The sequence below is a fragment of the Lithobates pipiens genome, unplaced genomic scaffold, assembly GCF_037356315.1.
Source record: "Lithobates pipiens isolate NorthernLeopardFrog02 unplaced genomic scaffold, aLitPip1_a1.2 Scaffold_18, whole genome shotgun sequence".
In the NCBI taxonomy this organism is placed as follows: domain Eukaryota; kingdom Metazoa; phylum Chordata; class Amphibia; order Anura; family Ranidae; genus Lithobates; species Lithobates pipiens.
In genome coordinates this window covers 352,006,970-352,021,928 of record NW_027507758.1, presented here as the reverse complement: position 1 = coordinate 352,021,928, position 14,959 = coordinate 352,006,970, and the positions used below count along the sequence as shown (strand labels likewise).

The following is a 14,959-nucleotide window of genomic DNA, read 5'->3' as shown; positions in this document are numbered from 1 at the left end:
CAGCAAGGAGGATGAGTAAATAACAATAGAGATTATTACCCCTAGTGAAGATATTTAAAAAATGTGTGACTATTATTTAAAAAGGAAAAGCTAGCTCTTTTTCTATGCTGCCTAAACATGTGCCCTTGTGCTTAATTGTAAATCTTGCCCTTACCTTGTCTTTACCTTCTCCAATGTGCATTACTAATGCTGTTTCTGCCTGTTATTTAATTATAATTGGATGGATATTTCCCTGTAGATCATTTTAAAGTGTGCATTTGTATACAGTGTAGTTTTTTAATAATTGGATTACCTTATATAAAAATAGTTTCCATAGTGGAGCAACTTCTACTTCAATTGTGTTGTAGCCACACACTAATCTCCTAGAACAAATAATACCAAATTAGTATCATAATAACTAAGATATATCATAGAACAACAGACTTTAATTAATAGTATCAACATTTAGTGTTACGGTTTCTATACACTAATTATTAGAGGGTAATTGCTGGCACCTCTGTCTTTTGTTTTTGTTTTGTTTTTTCTATGTGGATGGAATCTGCAAATAAGAAATATGGACAGATACTGCCAGTGCAAATTACCTTAAATGGCAACAATACCATTTAGAACTGGTTTCCTAACCCAGTGTTCTTCGATCAAGGCACCCTTTAAATTATGCACAATCTTGGGGCACCCCATCCTAAAATGTAAAAAGCTAAACTAATAGTTTTGCATAATGTAGCAACATTCACACATGTAGGACACCCAACATTAGAGATGATTTATTCTTCCCAAGAAAATGCACCTTTGCACACTGGTACTGACTAGTTTTCCAATGTTTCTCTTCTCCCTCAGTTTCCCTCCCTCATTCAGCTAATGTGACCCCAGTGCTGACAGAGAGGGGCAGGGAAGGGCAGTGCAGACACCAAACGTTCTTATCAACCAATTACATCATTGAGTGTTAGGATGCCAAGGGGCTAGAAGGTTGTAATGCTGCACAATGAAAACATGTGGCTTGATGCAACTAAAAGGCAGGCTTCATCCACCTACTGGCCTTTATAAAAAAATTTAGGAACTGTAAGTATTTTGTCAAGGCATCCCTGAAGAAACCTGAAGGCACCCCAGGGTGCCATTGGCACCGTGGTGGAAAAAGGCTATCCTAAACTGTCTGATATAGTAGATGTTTCCTATGAAGATTCCCACACATTGTTTCAATACATTCCCTTTGGTACTTTGCTCTGTGAAATAGTTTGCGGCATGTGTACATGGCATTACAATCATTTTCAAACCATTTATTCAAGATGAACTGAAAACAATCGAAAAAGTTAGACAGTTGTTATTTATTATATTTGGATGTTTTGAGTATGCTATAATCAGACTTTTTTGAATCCGATTATTTAAAAGGATGAAAAATCCAGTGAACATTTTAATTAAACTGATGGTAGTATGGGTAGGTTTCGAAGTAATTTGGAATGAATAGAACAAAACACCAAGCATGACTGAGTATAATATCAGCAAAAGAAATAGTTACAAATCCTATCATAGATTCTGATTGAATCTGATCTTGGTGTAAATATGATACAAGCCTGGCTAATGTACTGTATGTCCAGTGACCTACTGACGTTGCCTGACTCATAACATCAGTTCAAACAGATCAGGTGTTTGCATGTATGTGGGCAGGATTATTACATTTTTTTTAATGCCATATATTCCATTTGTCATGCATCTAGTGTAAGCCCCAAATTAAGATGCAGAGTCTGTTAGCTATGCACAACAGCATACTTTGATTTCACACAGTTATGATATAGGGCACAAAATACATTCCATTTGTACCTATGCACATTCCACACATTCCAGTAATTACAGAAATGACATGATCACCACTGCAAAGTAATTTTTAGCGTCTTTCCTTGAATAACTTGCTGCTAGTAATGGCATTCTGTAATAATGAATCTATTAACAGTAGACAAAATCATATTGGAGTATGCTAGTAAATGTATTTTACTATTTAAAAAAAAATACTCTATTCACTTTGCAAGGGAATTTGCCCCCAGATATTTTTTTACATTTCAAGGTAATTTTAAAAAAAACTGCATTTTTGCTTGCACATGATTGGATGATGGACGTCAGCAGAGCTTCACTTTAATCACTAAGCTGTAGGGACAATTCTCTTTCAAAGTGCAACTTCCATTGCAACGTGAACAGCCTATTTGCCTTCAGTAAACCAACCAAAATGAGTTGATAATTTTTACTCAAAACTGTGTGAATTTTAACATGTGAAAAGCATCTGCACATGATTGGGTATTCTAATCGTACAGGAATTTGCTTTTCACATGACTGAATAATAAAAATGAATATTTACTCATTGTTTGAATGACTCTCAACATCTTTAGCAAATTCATCTTATTGTTTTGACATTTACCAATGAATACCTCCCATTTAAAAGAACTTTGCTAATACCAAAGCTGAAGTGCAAATTGCAGTAATCCAAAACATAATTTCATTTTGCTGATGTCATTTCAGTAAAATATGGATTCTGATTAATACTTATGAACTGCCATTGTCTTGTACTGAGAAGGACTCAAAAGTTGATCTTCTAAAGGATTATAGAATGTTCACCTGAAGTTGCATTCCCACTAAGCTTAAAGTGTTTTTTTTTATCTTTTTGCTATCATAATGTAGAATATACGATTTCCTATCATTTGAGCCCAGTCTTGCCACAAAGAGTTAATCCAGCTCTGAACAATCATCTTTTATTGTTCAGTGAGATAAATCTTGACAAACAGAGAAAAACTTTGTCAAATCCTCCCCCCTTGCTGTGAGTGACAGGTGATTTACATATCTCGTGCACTAGCCTAAGAGACATGCATTATTTTTTAATTCCCTCCCACTCTTTTCTTCTGCTGCTCTGCCAGGATTGGATGTTCCACACCTCAGCATAATTGGGCATGCTGAAGTCATGTGGTTCTTTCCTGTCTTTTCACTGGATGTTCGAGATCATAGCAGAAGTTCAGTGTAAGAAATACACAGGAGAAAATGCATATTGACAAGGGGAGTGTAGAGGTGGGCGGGGAGTCTACTGACATCACGACTCCACCCACGAGCTCCAGATAACAGACCCACCCGCAGAATATGCAGTTTTTCGGGTCTCATAACAGACAGAGGGGAGACATTTGACAGGTAAAGATACAGGCAGTAGTTTAGAAAGGATGACATTGCGTTTACATCCACTTTAATAAACAAGATATGGCTCTGATCATATTAAAAACCCATTAATTAAGAATTCAGTGTGAACACAACTCTACCTTATTTGTGAAAGTACAACTAAAGGCAATTTTTTTTAGAACAGCTGTCAGATTTTATATTTCTGTCTGTGTCCCTCATTAGGAGATGCATCCTTTATATTTGTCCTGTTCGTTGTTATAATCAAAAGTGAAAGTAAACAAAAAAACAGAATTTGGGGAAATCTTCCAATTGTGATACAGATTATGGTGACCCTGGTGACTTTGAAGAGATTTCCTCTCACTTACTGTATTAACTAAATGTGAGGAAATATCCCCAGTGTGACACAGATAGCATAAAAACAAAACAAAAAGACAGTTTTTTTAACTCTACTTTATCCATAATGAAAAAACTGTTGTTCTACTTTAAATTCTGTTTCACTATTTTTTTGTTATATTTTAAGTAACAAGCTATTATAGCATGGAAATTACAAGAACATTCAATTTATCAGAAGTGTTATCACAGGGGCATACTAGTAGATGTCTGTAACATAACTGTTACTGTCAGACAAACAGCGAGAAGAATGTACAGATGAGCTCAACAACAAGTAGCAATAAAGATTATAAACAACATCCATCAGTTAACCCCCGTACACATGGGCCGAATGTCGGTCGACATTGACCGGTTCAATAAAAACCAGCCGACATTCAGCCCATGTGTACTGCAGCTGGTCCGACAGAAGCCGGTCATTTTCCTTGCTGGAAAAAAGCAGCTGACCAGCTCTCGATCAGCATTTTAAGCCAATGGCTGAGCGCTCTGACCGGAGTGGTCTAATGGGGGGAGGGGGGGAGTCCCCCTGTCAGAACACATCAGGTCAGCTAGGACTGAATGAAAGGCTCATTTGGGATCTAGCTTGGCACTCACCAGAGGTACTGACCCCATAGAGCATAGGTCAGGGTCAAACCCTTATTAGGTGTACTGCACTCTACTGTCTCTAGGAGACTAGACTGGCAGATGTCCAAATTTCCTCCACTATGCGTACCTTCTCCAAATAGGAGTATACAATATATGCATTTGCCATCAATCAAGGCTGTTTACGTCACAGACTATGACAGCCTACTCCTACAAGTGTGTGAATACTCCTGGGATCCTCGAGGTACACCTATTGTGAACTCAAAACATATTTACGAAAAAAGACACTTAATAGTGCAAATATAATTCACAAAATGTAACAATTAAAATGATCATATAGAACTAAACACAAAATCCTAAATTTGTAAAAAAAAAAAAAATGCGTACATCCTCCAATCCAGCTTATAAAATCTTCTGTACTACAGTCCACCTGACATGTTTTGTTCAACTGAGCTTATTCAGGGGTTATGGAGCAGATTCCGAATCCTTCAATAAATTGTTTAAACTCCTCAGCTGTAGACATTAGCACATAACAAATGTCATGTTCAAAACCAGTATACACTTGCAAGAAGATTTTAAAATATAAATAATTTCATAAAGATACCTTAAGTGGAATATTGTAATATATCAGGCCTAAAGGTGTTCTCACAACCAAACACTTATATTCATTTAAAAAATAAATTATACCCCCTCCATGGCTAGAAATTATCCAGAAAACAATTTATGTCCCACTCTACATTCAGCCTGTATTTTAAGCTCATAAATCCACCATGTTTCTTTCTTTAGAGATTTCACTAAGCTTAATACAACCTCTGCAACAGCGCTTTCGTTTTTTTATAGCTGTGAACATAATCACTTCAGGATTTTCATTTTGTTATTGGGCAAAATTAAATAAATTTGTGGGCTTTTAACTCTTTTTTGTGTTATCAGGATGCTTACCTAAGGTCATCTGCATTGTAATTTTCTGAATAATTCATCATCTGCCACTCCTAAAGACGTTCATTTAAATTAAACATGTCAGATAAACTGTATTGCAGACTTTTTTATAAGCTGGATCCCAGAAGTATACAATTGTAGTCTGTGAAGTAAACCATTTTAATTGATGACAAATGTAAATACCCTCCCACCTGTAGTGGGTACAGAGTGTAGAGAAGAGAGTGTAGAATGAGATCTGCCAGTCAAATTTTGCCTAGAGAGAGCAAAGTGCAGGACAACCATTAAAGCAGAAATTAACCTGTAAAGGGAAGTTTCATTCATCCTCCTCGCCCACTCCCCTATTACTTTTAAATTTTTGTTTTATCTGGGAGCAGGTACCCCTTTCTGATAGCTATACGCTCCCAATTTGGCTCCTTTCCCTGCCTGCAACCACCTGGGACATGTATGTCCCAGGAGACCAATGAGAAAGTGCAGCACATCTCAGACATACACAGTGGAAAGGCAGCTGTGAAACACCTGATAGTCACAGCTTGCTTCCCACAAGCAAGATGGCGCCAGGGACCCAAAGACTGGTGGAGAACTGACCTGGGAGATGACAGCATTGGATCCCTGGGCTGGTAAGTGTCTGTATGTTAAAAGTCAGCAGCTACAAATTTTTTGAAAAATTACCGCAACTCCTCTTTAAGGGTTGGGTGAAACAAGACCTGACCTCTATGCACAATGGGGTCAGTACATCAGGTGAGTGCTTTGTTATATTAGTGGAGAATAAGTGACAAGGTACAAAGTGACAAAATAAACACTGGAGTGTTATTTTTTGATTAACTTTGGATAAAAGTTCACAGTGCTGCATACCTTTATTGATGAACTAAGAACCCCTGAATAGTTGTTATGGATTATGAGCCTGCATTGTTGTGTTACATCACTTTCTTTTTCTTCCCTAAAGAACATGTTGAAATATCACTTTCAAATAGCATGAACCTTAGGATTCTTTTTTAGTTCAGTAGTAAAAGGCCACTTTGAACAATATTTACCTGATGGCTTGTTCCTCCTTCTTCAGACCAGACCCATAAAATAAGTGCATGTTGTAACAAGAAAGATTCTCCTCCAGAGTTCTAAAATCACAGAAAGTAATTATGAAAACTTTGTCATGGCTTCTGAAGAGGGTCCTTTGCAACCCAAGAAAACACCATGCCCGTACTTAAAGGAGAACAATAGGGCACCAGACTAATGGATGAAATGGATAAAATTACCACTTTAATGTGTAGCTCACTTACATGTAAAATACTTGTAAACAACTTCAATGGCTGAGGCGGCAGGTGCACAATACAGCAACAACAGCAGTCTGGAGGGACTGATGAACAGCGGCCTGCCCCTTCCACCTGTCATGGCTTCCATTACATAGCCTGAGTGAGGGCTACAGACGCCGCTGTTCACTTCCATCTCGGTGAGTATTTGCCTATGCCCCTGCAGATGGTCCCTCCAAACCACAGTTTTGTTTGCTGTATTGTGTACCTTTCGCCTCTACCAATGGAGTTGTATACAAGCTGCACATAAAGTGGTGATTTTATCCTTTTTTAATCTGGCACCCTGCTATTCTTCTTTTGCATTCTCACGAGGGATCTCTCCCAGGTCTATTTGCCAGGAGTTGCCGGAGCTTGACAATCGCCTGTCTTTGACCATCCCTTGCAATGTACTGCATGAACTATATGGATTTTTTCTTCTTTCGTTGTACCTCTGAGCGCCTTCCTGTACTGAAGGCGGACTGTAGTCAGATAGTGGAGCTGAACAACATACCTTAATGTATTGTGCAGGTTGGAATTAGTATAGTGATTGTAACCATATTTTAGTCATATAATGAGCACACTGATCCTCATTTATAAGTGTTATAAAACACATCTTAAGTGCTTATATAAAATTTGCTAGCAGGAAGGCTTTCATTTGTGCACTACTTGCATCAGCCAGAGTTAAAGGGCCACTTCTGTGGTTGGAAGTAAATAAGGCTTAGTGATTTCATTGACACAGCAACTATGCAATTACTGATTCATTCTTCAAACTAATCCCGTATCTCCAGTGTTCACTTATCATGGGCAAGGGCAGCAGCAATAAATGCTTGCTGTAAAAGCAGACTGTAAAAGCAGAAACTTGAGGTTGCCTGCTACATGCCATCAGTGCTGGATTAGGTCATTTATGAACAACTCAAGTGTGCTTTAAACTAACACTACTTTCTAAGTGGAGATAATTATTAAGTTCTAGGAGGTTTCTATTGAGAAGAGCATGGAAAGAACTATTTGAAATAGAGATAAGCTACTGAATCATATACGGAAATACAAATTCATAAGCAATGGTGGTTTACAGCAGTTAATGCATTTAAAGTGATTCTAAACAGTGTATTTAAAAAAAAAAAAAAAAAATTTTTTATACTTACCTTCTCTGTGCAATGATTTTACACTGAGCAGCCCCGATCCTCTTCTTTTTCCTATGGCAGTCCTGGCTCCTCCCCCATGCTGAGTGCTCCCAATAGCAAGCCTCTTGCTATGGGGGTATTTGAGCAGGCTCATTACCGAGCCATGCTCCTGTGAATGGACATTGTCTATTTACACATAGAATGCAGCTCGGCCCCACCCCACCCCCTACTCTCTCACTGGGTGTGATTGACAGCAGCAGGAGTTAATGGCTTCCACTGCTGAGTAAGCCAATGACCCCAGGAGACCGCTGCTTTTATGCACATCACTGGATCAAAATAGGGTTCAGGTAAGCATGGGGGGGGGGGGCTGCGTGGTGAGCTGCACTTTTTACCTTAATGCATAGAATGCGAGTTTATACACTTCTGGTTTTATTCTGAATAATTCCTATGGTTTTATGCTATGTGGTATCCCTCCACTATTTCTTTCTCCATCTATATGTGAGGATTAACCCATTGAGGAGCTTTCCAGTAACGACACCACCCAGGGGAGGACTTCCCAACAAGCGCAAGTGACCACCAGAGATAGGTGGTCATTATTCAGGGTGAGTGTACATCTATGTGGGCACCTGTCCTTCATTGTTCATTGAATGTCACGAGCACAAGCACTTTATTTAATATAGCACTTTGGGACTTGTTTAATAATTCTCTAAATTTATTCCAAATATGGACTAATAGTTGGATAATGTTAAACACCTTGCATGTGCATATATAGGTGGAACAACATTGAATGATGCGAATAATGAGGGGAAATAATGGATAAAGTACTGTAGAGAGAGGAATGCAACTAAAATAAGGTATACACCTTAGTGAATTAGCCCTTATGTATCACAAATTTGTGAGTTGCTTTGAAATCAAGTTTTTTTTTATTTTCTGGTGGTATATTCCTATTGAGAGACATTTAAAATCAGGCATTCACCTATATACTCACCCAATGTTTTCAAACTTTTTCTCGGCATAGTTCCATACAAACCGAATTTTCTGAACTCTAATAAATTTAACCTGTAAAAAATATCAATAATGTGTTATCCTACAGGTGTATCCTGTTTTTTTCTGAATATACAGTTAATTTTGATCACAAGAGTTGTTACAATTTTAATTGCAGGCAGGGTTGTGCATCCAAGTTCCTATGGTTGCAAAGATTAGGGGGAAGTACTAGGTCTCAAAATATACAAATGTGATACTTTATTTATTTTTCCTTTTTACACCTGACATTTCTACATATGTACACTAAATTCTAAATAGAAAACTAAAATCTGTTTGAAAACAGTAGGTGGGAGGGAGTGCAGGGGATGTTAATAGGTGTCAGAAGGCTCTTTACAGCTCAGGATACATGAAACCATCTCTCCTTAATATAGTTTGGAGGCATCCTATAATATATGCTGCTGGATTTTATATTCAGGTGTTGAATAAATTTCATAGCTTATCCAAACCACTTATTAAGCAGATTTTGATTGCCCAAGAATAGGGTGGAAGGTATGACAGCTGTGGAACCACCCTGTTCTAGTTAAATCATCCCATCCTTGTTATTATACATGCTAAATTGCTGTCGAAAATGTAGATTTCCTAACAACGGAGATGGACTTAGGTAACTAGAACAGGGTGATTCCACAACATTCACATCTTCCATCCTGTTCTTCAACAACCAACATCTGCCTTTCCATGGTGATTGGATTAAGGTGTCTGTGCTACCTGTGTGGATACCACTTCAAGACCACCCACAGTACATTTACATTCTTACTTTGACATTAAATACCGTTGTTATGGCAGCTGCTATAATCCTGGTATTATTTTTTTACTGCAAACGATTCTGAGTCTAATAAAAGTGGTCCCGGCGGCAGATGCCCTGCCTCCCGCTGAGTCCCGGTCATCTCTGAGCTTACTGGACCTACCGGTTAGCCGAGAGCCGATCCAACCTGATCCATGGCCAGGGCCGGACTGGGAATAAAAACGAGCCCTGGAAAAAATTTAATACCAGCCCCACACTATTATTATACCAGCCCAACAGCATAACGTCATTATTTTCTTGTTCATGAAAAGGAAAACCATACATTTTAAAGCACATTTGATGAAGAGTGTATTATATATAGATATGAAATCACATAGGAATATATATATATATATATATATATATATATATATATATATATATATATATGCAAATTCCAGTTAAAAGTGGTAAGTGGACAATCATCAAGGGGGACCCCAGGAACTCAGAACGTGGGGGGTTGGGACCACCTTCCACAGAAAGAATACACTAAGGTAAGGGGGGTAGGTGCCCACCAAATGCAGCTTTACTCTGCCCGTGAATGCAGTCTCACTGTGCCCACAAATGCAGCCTCACCGTGCCCATCATTGCAGCCTCACTGTGCCCATCAAATGCAGCTTTACTGTGCCGTGAATGCAGTCTCACTGTGCCCATTAATGTAGCCCCTCCTGTGCCCCATGTCCCAGTCTGCAGTGCCTGTCTGTGGGAAGGTGTATTGTTGATGCTTGGTACGGTACCTTGCATGCCAGCAGGATATCCATCACGGGCAGCAGCAGGCAGGGTCTGTTCTCGCTTTGGATGGGGACAGTGCTCCTTCCAGAGGATCTGTTTGCTGTGAGATGAAGTGATCCCTAACCACCTGCACCTTCAGCCATCCTCATTTTCTGGCCCCAGTCAGCCTGTCCTCTGGTCCTGGGGAAGTGGAGAGCACTGGGTGGGAGCTGGAGAAAAGGGGGAGCAGAGAGTACTGGCGGGGTTGGAGAACACATGGGTGGGGGCAAAGAGCAGGGGGTAGTGGAGATCACAGGGGTGGGGAGCGGAGAGTGCTGGGGGGAACTTGAGAGTACTGGGGGGGCCAAAAAGAACAGGGGTGGAGAGCATGGTAGGCTGAGAGCACTGAGGGGGCTAAGAGTCTGGGGTGGCGAAGAGCACTGGGGGGCAGAAAAACAGGGGTGGAGAGCATGGGGGCTGGAGAGTACTAGAGGGGTACAAAGAGTAGAGGAGAGTGGAGAGCAATGGGGGGGAGAGCTTGAGAGCACCAGTGGGGGCCAGAAAGAACAGGGGAAAAGCACAGGGGACTGGAGAGCATTATGGGAGATGGAAAACATTGGCAGGGTTGGAGAGCACATGGGTGGGGACAAAATGCAGGGGGGAGTGGAGAGTGCTGGGGAGAGCCAAAAAGAACAGGAGTGGAGAGCATGGGGGTAGAGAGCACTGGGGGGGGGGGGCTGGAGAGCGATGGGTGGAGCTTGAGAGCACCAGGGGGCCAGAAAGAACAGGGGTGGGGAGAATGGAGGGCTGGAGAGCACTGGGGTGGGGGCTGGAGAGTGATGGGGAGTGCTGGAGAGCACTGGGGGGTGAGAAAGAACAGGGGGGGAGCACTGGGGGGAGTGGAGAGCACTGCGGGGGAGAACAGGGATGAGAGCACTGGGGGAGTGGAGAGCATGGGGGGGAAGAACAGGGGGGAGCACTGGGGGGAGAACAGGGGGGAACACTGGGGGAAGTGGAGAACAGGGGGAGAGCACTGGGGGGAGTGAAAAGCATGGGGGGGAGGAGCGCACAGGGGGGAGTGGAGCGCATTGGAGGGGAAGAATGGGGGGAGCACTGGGGGGAGTGGAGCGCACTGGGGGGAAAATGGGGGGAGCACTGGGAGGAGTGGAGCGCACTGGGGGGGAGAACAGGGGGAGAGCACTGGGGAGAGTGGAGAGCACTGGGGGGGGGGGGTGGGAGAGCACTGGGGGGGTGAAGAGCACTGGGGGGATAGCACTGGGGGAGAGCGGGGGGTGGAGAGCACTGGGGGGGAGAAGAGCACTGAGGGAGAGCACTGGAGGGGGTGAAGTGCACTGGGGGGAGAGCACTGGGGGGAGCACTGGAGGGAGTGAAGAGCACTGCGGGGAGAGCACTGGGGGGAGAGCAGGGGGAGTAAAGAGCACTGGGATGGTGGCTAGAGAAGGATGGGGAGAGCAGGTTGGGGGTGCAGAAAGAACAGGGGTGGAGAGAACTGTGGGGGGGGGGCTGGAGAGTGTGGTGGGGGAGGAGAGCAGGCGGGGGGCGGGAGCACAAGGTGAACTGTGGGGGGCAGTAAAAGAAGTTGGATAGGAGGATCAGCAGGGGGGCTGCATATAGAGGAAATTATCTTTCTATATTCCTCCATGCAGCCGCTGAATGCTTGACTCACCTCTCCCTCCTGCAAGCATTCAGCATCTGCATGGAGGAATATAGAAAGATCATTTCCTCTATATGCAGCCCCCCTGCTGATCCTCCTATCCAGGCACCTGTACGGGCAGCATCTAAACCTCTTGATCACAGCATTGGCTGGCAGTGGCTCTATGTTCGGCAGCCGCTCTGTAACAGGGCCACGGCCCCTCAGACCAACTCGTGTGATAGGTGGAATGTTCATTCTATTTACTATCACACGAACTGGTCTGGGGGGGCGGGGCCATGTTACAGAGCGGCCGCCGAACATAGAGCCACTGCCAGCGCTGTGATGCGCAGTAGAGAGCGGGGGATGCAGCCGCAACTAAAAGCTGCCCCAGGGCAGGCGGCCTACCGGGAAATCTCCCGATATCCCGGTAGGCCAGTCCGGCCCTGTCCGTGGCTGGGCAGCAAGATAGCCCCCACTCAGCTCTATGATCTTGGAGGAACGGAGCAACATCACTTCCGCCTTTTTGGCCTCAGATCTCTCAATAAAGAGGCCCTGTCATGCTTATTTCTATTACAGGGGATGTTTATGTTCTTTGTAATCGTAATAAAAGTGATCATAGAAAAAAAAAAGTTAAATAGATAAGCAAATTTTTTTTTAAAGTGCCTTGTTCCTTCGTGCTCATGAGCAGAAGCGAGCGCATACGTACGCCATGCCCACATATGTAAACTGTGTTCAAACCACACATGTGAGGTATTTCAATGATCATAAGAGCAAGAGCAATAGTTCTAGTACTAGACTTCCACTGTAGCTCTAAATAGATAACCAGTAAAAAAATTTAAACCGTCGCGTATGGAGATTTTTAAGTATCATAGTTTGTCGCCTTTCCACAAGTGTGTGCAATTTTAAAGCATGACATGTTACATATCTATCTACTCAGCTTAACATCATTTTTCACATTTACAAAAAAATTGGGCTAACTTTACTGTTTTGTCTTTTTTAATAATATTTTTTTTTTTCAGAAAAATTGCGTTTGTAAGACTGCTGTACAAATACAGTATGACATGAAATATTGCGATGATCGCCATTTTATTCTCTAGGGTCTCTGCTAGAAAAAAATATATATATTGTTTGTTGTTTCTAAGTAATTTCTAAGTAATTTTATAGCAAAAAATACTAATTTAACCTTAACCTTTATAATTAATTTTTACAAAAATTGCACTAAAAGGGCAGTGTGATTCTGCATTTCAAATACCAATTAAATATGATTAGTGGCTGTTTTGGAAAGATATAAGATATGTAAAGAGAGTTTTCATTTTTTAAATATTTTTTAATCTATAAAATATCTAAAGGAAAACTCATTTAATGTAGATATATAGTAATAAAATCAACATACAAATAACTGCATGGACTATATTCAAAATATCTCAAAAACAAAGTTTCAAACTCTCAGAGAGTAACATTTTTTGTATGGAAACTTTTAAGCAAAGATAAAGATTTAGGATAAAGGAGCTTGGAAACAAAGAACAAGTGTGACCGGGGCATGAGCCCTAAGGTGCTTCTCTTATGTTTGAGGAGCTCAACAGTGGGCAATAAATTAGGAAGCAGGGAAAGATACACATGGTATAGACAGAGGAATCTAGAGGTGGGATGTATATAGACAGAGGAATGGAGGTATTGAAGTTTGAATTTCCAATTTTTAAACATGGTAAATGTCATATTAAATTGGCTCAAGAGCATCAGTTTCAATGAAATTCCACTGTGCTTAGAGATCAGATTTATTAGACTGTCAGGAATTTTGTTGGTAAAAATAGCACTATAACCCAGAGGTTCTAAGTAGAACATTCAAGAAAAAAAAGGGAAAGGCCCCCTAACCACCAGGGTCCTTTTCATTGGTCCCAGGGCCCTTTCCTCTGGCCGGAATTTGAGTTCCATAGACTGCAATGGTAGATCAGAAAAGTCGCAAGCAAGATCACGAGGAGGTCAGTAGGAAATTGCAAGCAAGTCAATAAAGTCGCAAGGGAGTTGCACAACTTTGGGGTCACAGCAGTGTGAACCAAGCCTTACTGTCCCACAGCTGTCATGGGGCCCCCATGGTGTTGGAACGCCAGGGCCCAGTCACAAGTGTGACCTTTGAAACCCTGGTAGTTCTGCCACTGGCATAACCTTAGAGTGCAAGTAAAATTTTGTTGGTTGTTAACTCAAAGAGACTCTCCAGATCCTTTTTTAACTGGATCCCCCTTTAAGAGCTGCCAGAGAGCGTGCATGTCGCCAGTGCAGCGGGGGGACAAGATGTGCGTGACCGGGTTGTGAAATCGCTGCTGGCCAGCACTGGGATTTGTGTGTGTAAACAGGGATTTGGGTAAACACAGAAATCCCTGTTCTGTCAGGGGAGAGGAGACATTTAGTTGGTTTCTACTAAGTAGGAACAATGATATGTCTCCCCCCCCCAGTCAGTTCTATCCCCATACAGTTAGAACACGTTGAGGGAAAACACATTTGACCCCCTAGTGTTAACCCCTTCCCTACCAGTGACATTTACACAGTTATCAGTGCATTTTTATAGCACTGATCGCTGTATAAATGACAATGGTCCCAAAAATGTGTCAAAAGTGTCCAATCTGTCCGTTTCAATGTCGCAGTAGCACAAAAAATCGCTGATCACCGCCATTACTAGTAAAAAAAAAAAAAAAAAAAAGTAAAATGCCATAAATCTTTCACATAGTTTAAAGACAATATAACATTTGCAAAAACCAATCAATATAAGCGTATTGCAATTTTTTTGACCAAAAATATGTAGAAAAATATATATTGGCCTAAACTGATGAAGAAATTCGTTTTTTAAAAACATTTTTGGGGATATTTATTATAGCAAAAAGTGTTTTTTTTTTTATTCAAAATTTTCGCTTTTTTTTGTTTATAGCGCAAAAAAAACAAAATGCAGAGGTGATCAAATACCACCAAAATAAAGCTATATTTGTGGGGGAAAAAAGGCACAAATTTAGTTTGGGTACAACGCTGCACGTCTATGCAATTGTCAGTTAAAGTGACGCAGTGCCAAATTGTAAAACGTGCTCTGGTCAGGAAGGGGGTAAAATCTTCCAGGGCTAAAGTGGTTAAATGTATTTATTAACAACAGTTTCGGCTACTTGCACTTTTTTTCCTCTTCATGATTTTCTTTTATGAGTGTCCTATTCCTATATTCAGAGGAATAGGACACTTATGCAGCTACTTTTTCCACATGTCACTAGGTTTTATGCACAACTTCCCTTTGAGGCACAGGTCATGCACAGAGGCCAGCAAGAAGGAGTAGCTGCTA

The 14,959-nt window shown here is 41.3% G+C and overlaps 1 protein-coding gene across 1 annotated transcript in view; it reads right to left on the bottom strand.

The window, feature by feature from the left end:
- LOC143988153 (putative cation-transporting ATPase 13A4) overlaps nucleotides 1-14,959 on the bottom strand; it is a 171,517-nt gene that overhangs the window by 129,354 nt on the left and 27,204 nt on the right. Inside the window, exons 4-6 of the mRNA XM_077487482.1 lie at nucleotides 8,442-8,512; nucleotides 6,081-6,161; nucleotides 293-362 (exon numbers count right to left, since the gene is read on the bottom strand). Of these exons, the coding sequence (XP_077343608.1) occupies nucleotides 293-362; nucleotides 6,081-6,161; nucleotides 8,442-8,512 (222 nt within the window). The remainder of the gene's footprint in view (nucleotides 1-292; nucleotides 363-6,080; nucleotides 6,162-8,441; nucleotides 8,513-14,959) is intronic.